The following is a 15,606-nucleotide window of genomic DNA, read 5'->3' on the forward strand; positions in this document are numbered from 1 at the left end:
ACCAGCCTGAGCAAGAGCGAGACCCCGTCTCTACTAAAAAATAGGAAGAAATTATCTGGCCAACTAAATATATATGTAGAAAAAATTAGTTGGGCATGGTGGCGCATACCTGTAATCGCAGCTACTTGGGAGGCTGAGGCAGAAGGATTGCTTGAGCCCAGGAGTTTGAGGTTGCTGTGAGTTAGGCTGATGTCATGGCACTCTAGCCCAGGCAACAGAGTGAGACTCTGTCTCAAATAAATAAATAAATAAATACCTAAGAATGAAGATGTTTTCTTTCCAACTCTGACCACTTGTTTCTTCAGCTGCTCTAGTTTTAACCATTTTTCAACATGATCAGGACCTCTCTTTTCTTCAGTTCATCCTGATAACAATATTGCTGGGTCTCTGCCTCCTCTGTATCAAGCATTGTTCTAACTCTGGGGTTGTATCAGTGAATGACATGAGTCCTTCTCTTGTGGATGGTCTCTTCTTCATTCCAGTCCATTAGCCCATTATTCACTCCGGGTTTTGCCCAGCTTGTATTTCATGGTCTGTTGTTTCAGTAACATCCTGTGCTGATCCTGCACTAGCCTTCCCTGCTTCTGAGCCACCAGATCCTGCTGCAGAAAGCTTCACCACAGAGCCCTTGGCTTTCCCCATAGACTTATAACCCCAGTCTCAGATGGGCCCACAGCACTAAGCGGTCATCTCTCTTACAAGCTCACTAATATTTAAGCCTTTGTACTGTGTTCCAAACTCCTGCTCTCCTCGCCGCAAATGACCTCATTGCATCACAGAAAAGATGGGAACTCTTACACCTGCAGCCATTTTGTACTCCTGGCCACTGATTACAATTTCCTGCCTCCTACCTATGGCTGAACTTTGCTCTCCTGGCTTGGAATTCCATCCCTTCCTGCCTTCTTAGGAAACCTAATGCATCGCAGGTTTCTTTTTTTTATTCACTCTTTTGTAGAGATAACTTCTTTCTTTGAACTGCTTCTTTCTTTGGTTTTAAAACTTGTTCCAATCTCCTATTTTTTTCATTTAATTTCTTTTCATGGATATTTTTAAATTATTAATATAGTGCCCGCCTATTGGATGAAGTGTACCTTATGCTGATATCTAAAGAAAAAGTTATCGTCTTACCAATACTCCTATCTCTGGGTTGAGGCATCCAGTATTAACAGTGTTTAGATTGTTGAAACCTTTCTCCATGCCCACATATTTAAGTTTTTCCATATGTGGGCTCATAACCAACGGTGCTTAATTAGGCTGCATTCTGGACTTAAAGGAATGCTAGAGCTTCTGAGGTGATGGTCAGAGCCCACCCTGGATCAATGTGTTGTACTTCTGGGCATTGATATCTGTGTCAGGGATACTGAGTTGCTTTCCCTCTATCCGTTCTCCATGTTTCCACATCAGAGCACTTTTCAATATGTGAGTCTTACCGTGTCATGCTTGTGCATGCTGCCCACTGTCATGCTGTGTAGAATGTTACCCCTGCTTTGTTCCCCTGTGGCAGTTAGGGTCATCCATTCTGAATCTTGACTCCATCTCTGCCCACAAGAATATAAGCTCCATGAGGAGAGTCTCTATTGTGGTCCCTGCTGTGGCCCCAGGACCAGGAACTGTGCCTGGCATATAGTAGGCCTGTAATAAACTCATGTCGGGTAAATGGCTGAATGAAATCCCCAGCTGAGCTGAAATTACCTCTGGAAAATTGTGAACAAGAACTCGCTGGGGCCTTTTGATATTTTTGTTTTTTCTTTTTGAAATAGAGCCTCATTCTCTCACCCAGGCTGGAGTGGGGCAATAATAGCTCACGCAGCCTCTAATTCCTGGGCTCAAGTGATCCTCCTGCCTCAGCTTCCCAAGTAGCTGGGCCTACAGGCACATACCACCATGCCCAGCATTTAAAAAATTTTTTTTGTAAACACGAGATTTCACCATGTTGCCCAGGCTGGACTTGAACTCCTGGCCTTAAGTGATCCTGTGCCTTTGGCCTCCCAGAGTGCTGGGATTACAGGCCTGAGCCACTGCTCCTGGCCTCCTTTTGATATTTGATCTGTCGGTCCAGTTAGCCTAGCACATATGCCAGCTCTGTTCCTGGTGTCTGCAGGAAAATTACTGGCTTCTTGGCTAATTATACTTGACAGAGTGCTCTAGTGGAGATTTAATGCTAAATGGTTACCTAAAAATTAGTTCCACGAAAATGTTACAGCTATAATAGGAAATGAAATCCCTGGCTTTAATAACAACTTCACATTCTTTGTAGGTTTTAAAATGCTATTTACTACTAGTCCTATTATGAATGCTTTTTAAATAAGTTTGAATTGCTTGTTTTTCACCCTTTAATTGTTTAGGAATTGGCAGAATTAAAAATAGTTTACTCTTCTGTAAGTGATCTGCTTAATATTGAGTAAAAAGAAATGCAAGTTACCAAGCATATTTTTTATATCTTATAAGCTGAAATGAGAGAATCTTTGACGAAGGAAGGTTTTGTTTTATTTTGTTTTGTTTGCTTATTTTTTAACTATTATGGCATCCATTTTTTGTTTACAATTTAGATGTTATCTGTAGACATTTAACAGAAAACTAAATATTAACAGTATCAGTGCAACAAAAAAGTGCTAACAGGTCATTCTGCCCTTTCTTTGAAGGAGGGTCATAGAGATTTTCTGCTAAAGGGATTTAAAAGTGCTAACAGGTGTTAAGAGTATTGCAGATGATTGTCTGAATTAGATCTTTAAGATTGCATTGGATTTAGAGAAGGCTTTGTGGGGCGGAGGCACAAGACTGGGTGGCCCAGTTAGCACTGGGGGCTTCCTCTCCTGGTCTTGCATAGCTGATGGCTGGGTGTTTCCATCCTGATGTCAGCGGACCACTGTCAACGCTTAACACCTGCAGAACCTGGCAGGTGCTTGGTTCCACTCCATTTTGGACTCCAAAGAATGCTAGTCATCTGAGTTGGTGTGTGGAGCCTGTCCTTGTGACTGACCAGTGTGCTGTGTTCAGGGACTTGATGTTGGTATCTGCTAGAGGTACTGAGTTGGCATGTGTTTGGTTTTCAGTAAGTGATCTGAAGATCCGCGAGAGGAGAGTCTCATTCCTCGTACAGAGAGAAGGGGCAGCAATAGTGTGGGAAGAGACACAGTGAGAGCAGTACTAGTCTGCTGGAGAGGCACCACTGCTGAGGAAACTTACTTTGAAATGTCCTCCTTTAACTTGATATCCATATTTTTGAACTTTTTCCTTTTGACTCAGAATTTAATATTTTAAGCTTTTTAAAATTAAAATGTGTAGATCTGTGAAGCTCACAATTGAAATGTATCTTAAGAAAATAAGTCAAAGAAGAAAACATTATGTACAAATATATTAATTACAGCATTATTTATAATAATGAAATATTTTAAGAGTCTAAATATCTAGTAGTGGGTAGGAAATGGCTCAGTTATTCAACATTAATTTGAGGGAATGTTGTATACTATGAAAAATAATTATGAAGACCATGTAAAACATGTAAACTCGAGGGAGGGGCAAAAAATAGGAAAACTAAAATATCAATTAAAATAACTAAAAATACGAATGAAAATATTAATAACTAAATAAAAAAGAAACTAAATAAAAATACTAATGAAAAATAAACTCATTTTTAGAAATGACAAAATATTAAATGTATACTTTTTTTTTCTTTTTTTGGAGATGGGTCTCACTCTGTTGCCTGGGCTAGAGTGCAATGGTGTGATCATAGCTCACTGTAACCTTGAACTCCTGGTCTCAAGTGATCCTCCCACCTCAGTCTCCCAAGCAGCTGGGACTATAGGCATGCAAGCCCAGCTAATTCTTTAAAAAGTTTTTTTTTTTTTTTTTTTAAGAGATGGGGTCTTGCTGTGTTGCCTAGGCTGGTCTTGAACTCCTGGCCTCAAGCAATCCCTCCTACCTTGGCCTCCCAGAGCACTGAGATTACAGGCATGAACCACCAAGCCTGGCCCGAAATGTATAGTTGTTTATAGCTGTATGAAATATGTTATATAAAGAAAAAAGAAATGATTGATTAAAAATGGCTATATAATTTTTTTAACATGGAACCTGACAGCATGCTTCTAAAATTTACGTGAAGAAGCAAAAGGCCAAGAATAGGTGAGATACTCCTGAAGAACTAGGCATGGAGATTTTTCCTATCAGATATCAAATTTAATATAAAATGATGATAATTAACATAGTGTGCTTTAATCAAAGGAAGAGATTGTTAGACCAGTGGGACAGAATAGAAAGCCCAAGACCAGCTCTGCACGCATCAAAATTAGATATGCAGAAGAGTCTGTGTTGCAGATCAGTAGGGGAGGGGCAGGTTAGGCAATGGTTGGTGCTAGAATACTTTAAAAATGTTAGGACCAATATAGATGAAAATCTCTTTAACCTTTGACCTAATGAATGGTATCCTAAGACATAAAAATTACCTATCATTAAAGAAAAGATGGATAAATTTGACTACATTTAAAATGAATAAATTTCTCATTATTAAAAGATAACATAAGGACAGTAAAAATAAAAGCCATAACCTGGAATAAGTTGCCCCACAATGTAGCCAACAGAAATTAATATCCAGAATAAAGAACTATCAATAAGAAAAGGACAAACTAGTATAAAATGGACAAAAATCAAGCAAGGAATTTCATAGAAGGGGAGGTAAGAATGCCTTGTAAAAATATGAAAAGTTGTTTAACTCATTAGTAACCAGGAAATTGTAAATTAAAACCACAATGAAAGCTGGGTGTAGTGGCTCATGCCTGTAACCCTGCACTTTGGGAGGCCGAGGCATGAGGATTTCTTGAGGCCAGAAGTTCAAGACTAGACTGAGCAAGGGTGAGACCCCCTTTCTACAAAAAGTAGAAAAGTCATTTGGTTGTGGTTGTGTGTGCCTATATCCCAGCTAGTAAGGAGGCTGAGGCAGGAGGATCACTTAAGGTCAGGAGTCTGAGGTTGCAGTGAGCTATGATGATGCCACTGCACTCTAACCCGGGTGACAGAGGGAGACCCTATCAAAAAAAAAAAAAAAAAAAAGAATGAAAGAAATACCATTTCATAAGCACCAGATTTTAATTTTTTAAAAAGATGATTGTAGGCTGGGTGTGGTGGCTCCCTCCTATAATCCTAGTGTTCTGGTAGGCCGAGGCAAGAGGATTACTTGAGCATAGGAGTTTGAGACCAGCCTGAGCAAGAGCGAACCCCCCATCTCTACTAAAATAGAGAAATTAACTGGGCGTGGTGACCTGCGCCTATAGTCCCATCTGCTCAAGAGGCTGAGGGAAGAGGATCGCTTGAGTCTAGGATTTTGAGGTTGCAGTGAGCTGTGATCACGCCACTGCACTCTAGCCAGGGTGACAGCGAGACTCTGTCAATAACAACAACAACAAGATGATTGTAGAAGCACAGAACTATCATATACTACTGGAAGGGCTGTATGTTTAATTAGACCCTTTTTAAAATAACTTGCCCTCACCTCCTAGTTTATGACCCTGGAGAAAGTTGTACGTATTCATAGCAGCATAGTTTTTAATGGCAAAAACAAAACCATGTCCATTGATAGGAGAATAGATAAATAAATTGTAGTATAATCATTCAGTGGATACTGTACAGCAGTGAAAATAAATAAATTATAACCATGTATGTCATAATCACAAAATTAATGTTGAGAAAAAAAGTCACTGAAAAATACAGATTGAGCTGGGCACAGTGGTCTGTGCCTGTAGTCCCAGCTACTTGGGAGGCTTTGATGGCCAGGATCATTTGAGCCTAGGAGTTTGAGACCAGCCAGGGCAGCATAGTGACAGCCATCCCCCCCCAAAATAGAGTACAATTCTAATTATATCAAGTTTATAAACAGATAAAAATTAAACAATATATTGCTTATGGATGAAGATATAAGGTAAAATTGTCAAAAGAAAGTGAATGCTTAATATGTAATTCAGGATAGTGGTTACTTCTGGGATATAGGGAAAGAGAAACAGACCTTCTGAGATATTAAGAATTATTCTATTTCTTAAGCTGATTGATAGCACATGGGTGTTTGATTTGTTACACTTATTGTCATATACCTTCTAAATACTCTTTCGTATGTATGTTTTCAAAATAAAAACTTTTAAAATAAGCACAAAAATCTGACATTTAATTTTTTCTTATTTCCATCCTTATTTTTCTTCATTCCAACCAGTATATACACAGATTCCTTATTTTTTATATTTTGTTTTGACCCAACTTGGAGATTAGAGCAATTGCCTAGTTTTGCTTTGATAATTAAAAAGGTCAGCATGCTTTTTAAGATAAACGAGCTGACTTTAGGGAATAAAAAACACAGCTAAGTCAGCATTGATGGGAAGATGTATTGGGGGAAAACAGAGACCACATGTACATTTTGGAAACACCTAAAAGAGAATAGAGAAGTGGGTAATAGGGGTTTATAGAGACTGGATATTATAGAGATGAATTTACAGAGGATAAGTTCATTAATGGTGATTTACTATTGCTACTCCGGCCATCACTAACGACAGTAATAATGGGAGATGCCATTTATCGAGAGCTTTATTGTGAGCATAGGCCCTTGTCACCCTTGCTTAATGGATAAGGAGAATGGGAGCTCGGGGTGCCCAAAGCAGCACAGTGAATTCTTGGCAGAGCTAGGATCTGAACTTGACTTTGGATTTTATATTCTTAACCCCGTTATACAATACTGGAGGAATCAGGTGAGTTTAGCAGAAAGATGACATAAGGGGAGATAGGATAGTTTTAGATATCTGAGAACTGAATCGCAGAAGAGATAGAACTTGTTCTGTGTTGTGTACTAGAAGCAGTGGTAATAAACACAGGAAGACAGACTTCTGCTCAGTATGAAAAAGAATGTTTTAATTATTAGCTTTCCAGCTTCTATTTATTTATCACAGTACCACAGTGCCCGTAACATGGTAGGTTCTCAGCAGGTAGTTGCTGCATGAAGAAATAAGGCCCCATCACTAAAATTAGAACAAGCAGACCCAGGATGTGTTTCTGTTTGCGCCACCAGAGAAGAAATCACTACAGTCTTTAGGAGGTTGGACTAAACACCTTAAGTCCTTTCTAACAAACACTAAGTTGTACCTACCTGACCCTAATCAGGATTCTGGGTTTCTCAACCCTGTAGTATGTGTACTCCAACTTAATCTTTGGGAAGTCTCTTGAGTCTATCCCAAGATCATTATAAAAACAAGATTGAACATTTTTGAAGGCAGTACTCTTTTCTACTGCTCTGTTCCTAGCATAGAGCATATGGTGCACAATGTATACCAAGTCTTTATCGAGTGAATTATTGCTCAGGAAAAGATACATCGTGGAAGGAGCAGACAAATGGGGGTGGGGGATGAGGCTATGGGGTTGTAGAGACTTAAAAAACTGACTTTTTAAAAGTAAGTTTTGGTTTTTATTATTATGCTCCTGAGGAGTGACCCCTTTTTGCCTGTGGTGCTATTTGGTAGCCACCAGAAGGTGCAGTAGAGTAACCTAGCAGGAACTTACTGACTTGTTAGCTAGTTGTAGAACTGTTTTTTCCTTTGTAAAGTCAGTTATCATGAGTGTGACAAAGAAGCACTTTATGTACTTGATAAATAAAGTTATTACAACATAATAATAGAAAGCTTCCAGTACCTCCCAGCTATGTGACAGGCACTATGCTTAAGTACTTCCTTCCCTACGTAGCTCGCCTAATGCTCTCAACAAATCCATAAGTTTGTGGCCTAAAAGAGATGGAGATACTTTTGGTTGGATTTTTGAGCTAACTCAGTCATTTTCCCCACAGTCCAGAGTGAGCTCCGAGCTGGAACACTTTCTCATTGTACCTTTTGGGCTGCTTTACAGTGAAGTGACTGCATCCAGTTTGGTAAGAATGTCCTCCTCTTTGGCATCATGTACATGTGGGTCATATTAGGTCATTAAACACCTTCAAATCCAGCTAAACATATAATACCCAAGAAATAGGAAAGAGCTCATGTTTTATGTGATTAGTCCAGTTTGAGAAAAACCTTTGAAATAAGTTATAAACACTTGAAACTTGATTTTAAATAGTTTCTAGTTAGGGTAATTTGAAGTCTTGACATTCTAAATTTTTGTTTTTTTTATTTTCAGGTTAAAATCAATCTACAAGGAGATATAGTAGATCGTGGAAGCACTAATCTCGGAGTAAATCAAGCTGGCTTCACATTGCATTCTGCAATTTATGCTGCACGACCAGATGTGAAGTGTATTGTGCACATTCACACTCCAGCAGGGGCTGCGGTGAGTGTGCCGTCCTGGAGTGCCTTAGCTTTTAAAGCTGTTTAGTAAGAGGCATTTCTCATTTCCTCTGAATTGCCCTCCTTTGTTGTAACAAGTCAATAAACCTAATTTTGTTGGATTAAAAAGTTTTACAACTATACTTGACTTTCTTAAAAGAATTTTTTTTTCCTTTTAAGGGATCCATATACTATCTAATTTTGAAAACCTGTAATATCCTGGAAATGTCTATTAGATGTAACAATTAGAAAATCATGGCGGAGGGGAGGTCAGGTTTCAGTGTGTTGAAGACTAAGGGGGACGTGCAAGATGACAGCAGGAAGCAGATGCCTCATTTTGAAAAGAAGAATGGGAAAAGGGGGCGGGCAAGCCAGGGTAGGTGATGGAGGGTACTGTGCGAAGGGAAGGGTTCTTAGGATGTGAGAGACTTGAGCACGTTTGGTAGGCTGTGGGGAAGGAGCCAGGGGAGAGGGAGAGGCCAGGAAACCAACCTGCCCAGCTTCCCCACAGATGTCCTGTCTGGAGCCTTTGGGACCCGACCTGGATTGTGACTAGGGAGAAGAAGCACAGACTGCAGGCTGTTCGGAGGCCTGGCCTTCAAGCTCAGAGCTTTCCAGAAGCCCGCCCAGGCCACTCACCAAGCCTGGTTCCTTCTTGGGTGAATGGGCCACCCACACAGAGCCCCTCAGTATGAAGATGCACATTCCAGTTGTCGGTGCAAAGTCATGTGAAAACGAGATACTCTAGAACTAGGCTTTATAATAACCAATTTTATATCAAGGGCTTTTTGGACTTACCATATAACAAATGACCTCATTGATTTAGCAATACTGTATATAATCTATCTTAATGTTTTAATGTCATGCTTATTGGATTATTTGGATGAATAATAGCCCTGGTTTATTTCACTTTGAACATATGGTTCTTAATGTGAACATCAGAGTTTTTATTAGATGTATCATTCTCTGAATGATGTACTTTTTTCCTAAAAGAATGCATGCTGTTCCTTCCAACCACTAAAATGTCCATGGGTTTTTAAGAACCATTAGAGTCACCTTTGAGAATATAGTCATGAACAGCTACCACGAAAAATGTTTTAAAAATGATTCAAATAACTTTGTTTAGTAAGGAACTTTCTTCTTATATGAGTGCTGAAACTATGAAAGGAGTTAATTTGGTATTGTCTTTTTAGATTAACTTTTTTCCTATGGAACTGTTCTGCCTATAGATAGTATTTGAATCTTGGGAGCCTGTTCATCTAGGGTCATAATGCTGCTGTCTGTAGAAGACCTTCAAAATTAGCATATTCTAAGGCCACTTTGGGGAATTTTAGGAAATTTAAGGGCTAAATGAACACTTAGATTTTTTACATTGGGACTCAATTTTACTTAATTAAATGTAGAGAAATTGTACAGTATAATTATTGTAAACTTTTATAAATTGTTTTTTGAGACAGAGTCTTGCTCTGTTGCTCATGCTAGAGTGAGTGGCATCATCATAGCTCACTGTAACCTCAAACTCCTGGGCTCAGGCGATCTTCCTCTCTCAGCCTCCCATGTAGTTGGGACTATAGGCGTGAGCCACTGCACCAGGCCATAAGTTTTCTTTTATCTAATTTTCAAGTGTTTCAATCTTACCTGCAACCTAAGATGAAAGGTACACAAAAACCTTACAGGATTTGGAAAACCACCTATGTTATTGTTTTTGTTTTTGAGACAGGGTCTCACTATGTTGCCCAGGCTGGCCTAGAACGCCTGGGCTCAAGCAATCCTCCCTCTTCAGCCTCCTGAGTAGCTGGAACTACTGGTGTGGGCTGGAAAACCTCCTTGTGTAATGCATTGACTCCTCAGAGGAGCCTGTTGTCTACTCCTGTGCTAGACCCAGTGCTCATTGTGTCATTAAATCCAAGCTTACACAGCATTTATAATCAGTGGGGAAAAAAATCCAGAAAGATATGGATTTTCTTTCGAGGCTCTCCCAGCTTAGTGATAGCTTTTATTTTTAAATGTGGATTATCAGTGAGCTCCAGAAGTCAAGTTTATCTTAAGTTCTTGAGTTCATTTATTTTCAAGAATAGAACAAAATAAAACATTTCCCCGAACCCTTTTCTGTTCCTGTGAGGAAAGCATTTACCATGTAATCAGTCACTTTGTAACTCTGGTTTTTCCTTCTTTCATGGTCTTCTAGGTCTCTGCGATGAAATGTGGCCTCTTGCCAATCTCCCCAGAGGCACTTTCCCTTGGAGAAGTGGCTTATCATGACTATCATGGCATTCTGGTTGATGAGGAGGAAAAAGTTTTGATTCAGAAAAATTTGGGGCCTAAAAGCAAGGTCAGTAGGCATCTAATCTTGTCTTTAAATTATAGTGGGGAGAAGGAAAAAGGAAAAGTGTCAGTCTTGTCTCACTCCTTAGAGCCTTCCTGCTTTCCCCTCAGGTTCTTATTCTCCGGAATCATGGGCTTGTATCAGTGGGAGAGAGCGTCGAGGAGGCCTTCTATTACATCCATAACCTTGTGGTTGCATGTGAGATCCAGGTAGGGGATGGCCATTCCAATCTGTCAGCTTATTTAAGTGTTTCTGGGGTTCACTTGATATTGGTCTTGTAGGAATGAGTCTTTGAGCAATCTCTTTGCCAAAGATGAGCTCATGGATTTGGAAATTGATCAGATTGACAAGTGCCATTTCACTGGTTTAAGTTGGCAAAAGATTACTAGGCTTTTCATTTCTAACTTAAAATTTTTCAAATATATGAGTCCCTACCATTTCTGGAGTACTGGTGTGTGCCAGGCCCGGATCAGGTGCTTTGTCATCCCATACATGATTTCACGTGACCCTCACAGTGCTCCTTTTGAAAGCAGATGCAGACAGGTAGACTCGCCCACTGTCTCACAGCTGCGAGCACTCCCTATGTCAGTCTGTTGAGCCCCAAGTTCGCATTCTCCCCACTGCTCTCTGGCTTATGTCTGTGGGATAATGAGATGCCAAGTCCTTCACAGGATCCTAAAGGTACTTTGTTTTCCCATTTCTCTTCCAACTTTGAATGCCCAGTATTTTTGTCATGCTAAAGAAAAATTTCTGAAAATAATCTTGTGATCAGTCTATCACTGTTCATCCTGTGTTTTTTTTTTTTATCTTATTACTCTAGTGATTTGGTTTCTGTTGAAACCTTCATTTTTGTTCAAGTGATCTCTCTCACTAAGGAACTCAAGCCATGGTGTTTGCTTGTTTTGGAAAAGGTTCGAACTCTGGCCAGCGCTGGAGGACCTGACAACTTAGTCCTGCTGGATCCTGGGAAATACAAAGCCAAATCCCGTTCCCCTGGGTCTCCGGAAGGGGAAGGCACTGGATTGCCTCCCAAGTGGCAGATTGGTGAGCAGGAATTCGAAGCCCTCATGCGGATGCTCGATAATCTGGTAAGAATGGTGCCACCACTCGATGATAAAGCTTTTGTTCTAAAAGCACTAATGTTGTTGTTTTTATAGAAAATGAAATTGCTATGCAAATGCTTTTACCCTCAACAATCATGAAGAAGCACCAGAGTTATTTAACTTCTGAGCTAAATCATGAGAAAATATTGAGGTGGAGCTTTGTTGTATTATTGTATTTTTTAATGGTAACCCGTGTTTGCACTTAGTGGGTACAGGAGTGCAGAGAATACTCTGCAGTAGGCTGCTGGATGGCTAGCAGAACCAGCTCAGTAACTGCCATCTCACAAGCAAGGGGAGGGAGATACTTTCTAAATCAGTCAGTCCCGTGTTTGGGTTTTTAATGTAAGTTTTAGCTATTTGGGGCCTGATTACTTGTTACTTTTATATCTGCTGCCTGTCCACATGTGGGAGACCCTGTGCTGCTTACTGCAGGGACAGAGTCCAGCATGGTCCGGAAGCTGGGATTGTGCGGCTTGCAGCATAATTACGGGGGAGGGAGTGAGGCCACACAGTGATAAGACTACACACAAGGTGTGTTCTGTGTTGGGGGGTTTCAGTAAGGGATTTCATTCTTTTGCAAGGATTGGAGAGAAAATTTAATGTGGAAGATGACCCTTGGAAATGACCTGAAAGAATAGTTAGGATCACACAGGCTGAGTCGAGAGAAGGAAGGTATCTGTGGATAAGGCTACAGCATAACTAAATAGGGAGATGAGCAATGGGGAGATGAGAACTGCGCTGTAAGGTGTACCTTTCAGGTTCATCTGATTTTACTAGGTTAATCAAATACTCAATTCCCAGAACTATATTACAGAACTGTCCTTGGGGTCTCAGCCCTGCAGCCACAGGATCAGAGCCAGAGCTCTGCAGTCAGGCCCTTTCCATGTGCTATAAGTCAGCCTTCTGAGATGGCATTCAAGAGGGTCCCTCTTAATGCTGCATGACATTAAGAAGTGCAGATGCAAGGAAATACCATGTCAGTGTGGGAAAGAGAGCCTTCCAAAGGGCTAGTGTCCTCCTGTATTGCCACACCAGTCCTAGAGCAAGTGGGGCACAGGCCAGCTTAATAGAAGAAAGTCCCGGCCATTGGGCCCAGTTGCTGAGGAGATAGATGGCTTTAGGAGGCAGGAAGTTTTAACTTTCCTGAAGATTTTGGAACAAAAGGAATTCATGGATCTGATTTGGGGTATGCTAAGCATCCTCTTCTCACTGAAATTCCTTGCACTCTGGAAAATGCTGGCTGCTGGAAAGAGAGAACTGAGAGTTTTCTGCTGGAAGTGATAGGTAGTCACAGGAGCATACTTGATCAGTGACAGAGGAACCAACAGAGAGAGCAGAGTCTTGTGTAACTTTTGAGTTCATTTAATCAATAAAGATTGATTATATTAACTGACCATCTGCTGTTGAGTCATGAACAGGACACAGTTCTTTGCCCTCAGGAGTTCATGACCTAGTAAGGGAAATGGACAAACAAATCCCAAATGCAGCCCTGCCCCTGTGGTTTGTGAGGTGGCAGGCATGATGAGAGCTTCAGGGCAGAGATGGCCCAGTTGGTCAGAGAAGCAGGAAGAGGAGAAAAGGTCACAAAGAAGGTGGGAGAAGCAGTTGTAGTTAGGTGCCCAGGAGAGTATAGCTGCAGGAGGTCACAACTGGAAAAGCTTTGGTAGTGGGGTGACTGTGGCCCAGGCATGTGTGTCAGGAGCCAGAGCCTTCAACCAGGCCAGCAAGGCAAGGTACAGACCTTTCCTCCTGGTAAACACCTTGTCATTTCACTGCTCTTCTATCTAAAATTCAAGTGAAGGAGAGAGAAGAGGTAGGAATCCACACCATCCTGCCATATCTTCTGCCTTTAGCACATTTTAGAAGGTGGAGAGAGGGAAATCAAAATTAGCCAGTAATTCTGATTTGATAGGGGAGGAACATAAAAGATGAATGATTAGTAAGTGAAATGTTCATTACAAAAAGTATATTTTATCATTTTTAATATTAGAAAGCCATGTAGTTTATAAGAAATAACTGGATAACAATCATTGATCATAGTTTATGTTTTAATTTAATATCTCATTAGCCACAGATGTTGTTTGCTAATAATTGAGTAGGCTCAGGAATTGTTGATAATTTCCACACTATAAGAAATATTTCATTTTAACATTTACAGTTAGAAAAAAATGCTAAATTATTTCCCCCAAAATCAAGATATAACTTCAGTTTCTCAAAGAAGGAACAAATCCATGTTTTTAACTATAAGCCAGATAGTTGTTCTGAGGTCTGAGTATTACCTCTAATTTTGGTGTGATAGCACTTAGAGGGAAAGAGTAAAGAAAAATCCATACCCTGTCGGGATAAAATGGTGTTTGTGAGTCCTGGATGGTTTATTCTGCAGGCATGGAGATTACTCAGAGTCCTGGCTCTCTAAGCAAGAGGAAACTTTTTTTTTTTTTGAGACAGAGTCTCACACTGTTGCCTGGGCATAGCCGTGGCATTAGCCTGGCTCACAGCAACCTCAAACTCCCAGGCTCAAGCGATCCTTCTGCCTCAGCCTCCTGAGTAGCTGGGACTACAGGCATGCACCACCATGCCCGGTTAATTTTTTCTATATATATTTTTAGTTGTCCAGCCAATTTCTCTCTCTTTTTAGTAGAGACAGGGTCTCGCTCTTGCTCAAGCTGGTCTCAAACTCCTGAGCTCAAACGATCTGCCCGTCTCGGCCTCCCAGAGTGCTAGGATTATAGGCGTGAGCCACTGCACCTGGCCAGCAAGAGGAAACTTGATCATACTTTAAAACAGGCTTCTTTTTTTTTTTTTTAAAGGAAACTTAAAATAATAAGAACTACATTTTTCTGAAGATAGTCTTTTTGTGGCTGAAACAGTATCTTTTATTATTCTTCAACAAAGTATATGGAAAAATTGCCAGTGCTCATAAATGAGAAAATTGCCAGTGCAGGCTTTTACCTATCTTTTGAGGATATTTAGGAAAATAAAAATGAAAATGACCTATTAATGATTGTTGTTACCTTTAAAAAAAAACACACACATTAAAGGCGTGGTTGGTAATGATGGTGGCCTCCAAAGAGGAGCAGAACCTAGAAGTCAGAATTCCTGAATTGAGAGGAATGTTTCTGGGACACTTGCAGGCAGGGGGAGGCCACTGATCATCTTACAAGTCTAGCTCAGCACAGTCCTTTCAAGTCTTAGTTCTCTTGTCATTTATTGTGAAGGTGCTGTGAGTGACTTGGTCCAGGCATGAATCTGTCAGATAATTTAGCAGACACCTGTCTTACATCCAGTGTAGTACCTCTCTGTGCTGTGTCACAAATTACCACAAACTTAGTGACTTAAAACAACACACATTTATTGTTTCATAGTTTCTGTGGGTCAGAAATTGAGGCACAGCTGAACTCAGTTTAGGCCTTAGGGTGTCATTAAAGCTCCAGTCAGGGTGTTGGTCAGGGCTGGGTTCTCATCAGAAGGCTTGACTTGGGGAGGAAGGACCCACTTCCAAGCTCCCTTAGGCGGGGGACAGAATTTTTTTATGGCTGTGGCATCCATGGCAGCTTGCTTCTTCAGAGCCAGCTGTGGAGAGAGACTCTGGAAAGATAAGTGCTACACTCTTATGTAACACAGCCCGTCACCGTTTGTGAATTCCACTGGTTAGAAGCAAGTCAGAGGTCCCACCTGTGCCCAAGGGGGAGGGGATTCCAGGAATTGGGGACCTGGGGCCACTATAAAGTCTATCTGTCACACCTACCAAACACCAAGCACTAGATAGGAGAGGCGAGTAAGACACCATCTTTGCCCTTGGAGATACTGTCTGTGGGGGACTCAGCGAATGAGTCGACCCACAGAAGTGTGAATTAAGTGGGGCCCGTCTTTTAAAGCATAGCAGATGGTCGGG

General features: G+C 40.8%; 1 protein-coding gene across 5 annotated transcripts in view; it reads left to right on the forward strand.

The window, feature by feature from the left end:
* The window catches only part of ADD1 (adducin 1), a 98,221-nt gene that overhangs the window by 65,985 nt on the left and 16,630 nt on the right, over positions 1 to 15,606 (forward strand). For all 5 annotated transcript variants that reach the window (XM_045528212.1, XM_045528211.1, XM_045528208.1 and 2 more), the window contains 5 exons: positions 7,811 to 7,891; positions 8,137 to 8,286; positions 10,471 to 10,614; positions 10,719 to 10,817; positions 11,520 to 11,696. In XM_045528212.1, the coding sequence (XP_045384168.1) occupies positions 7,811 to 7,891; positions 8,137 to 8,286; positions 10,471 to 10,614; positions 10,719 to 10,817; positions 11,520 to 11,696 (651 nt within the window). The remainder of the gene's footprint in view (positions 1 to 7,810; positions 7,892 to 8,136; positions 8,287 to 10,470; positions 10,615 to 10,718; positions 10,818 to 11,519; positions 11,697 to 15,606) is intronic.

The sequence above is a fragment of the Lemur catta genome, chromosome 17 (assembly GCF_020740605.2).
Source record: "Lemur catta isolate mLemCat1 chromosome 17, mLemCat1.pri, whole genome shotgun sequence".
Classification (NCBI taxonomy): domain Eukaryota; kingdom Metazoa; phylum Chordata; class Mammalia; order Primates; family Lemuridae; genus Lemur; species Lemur catta.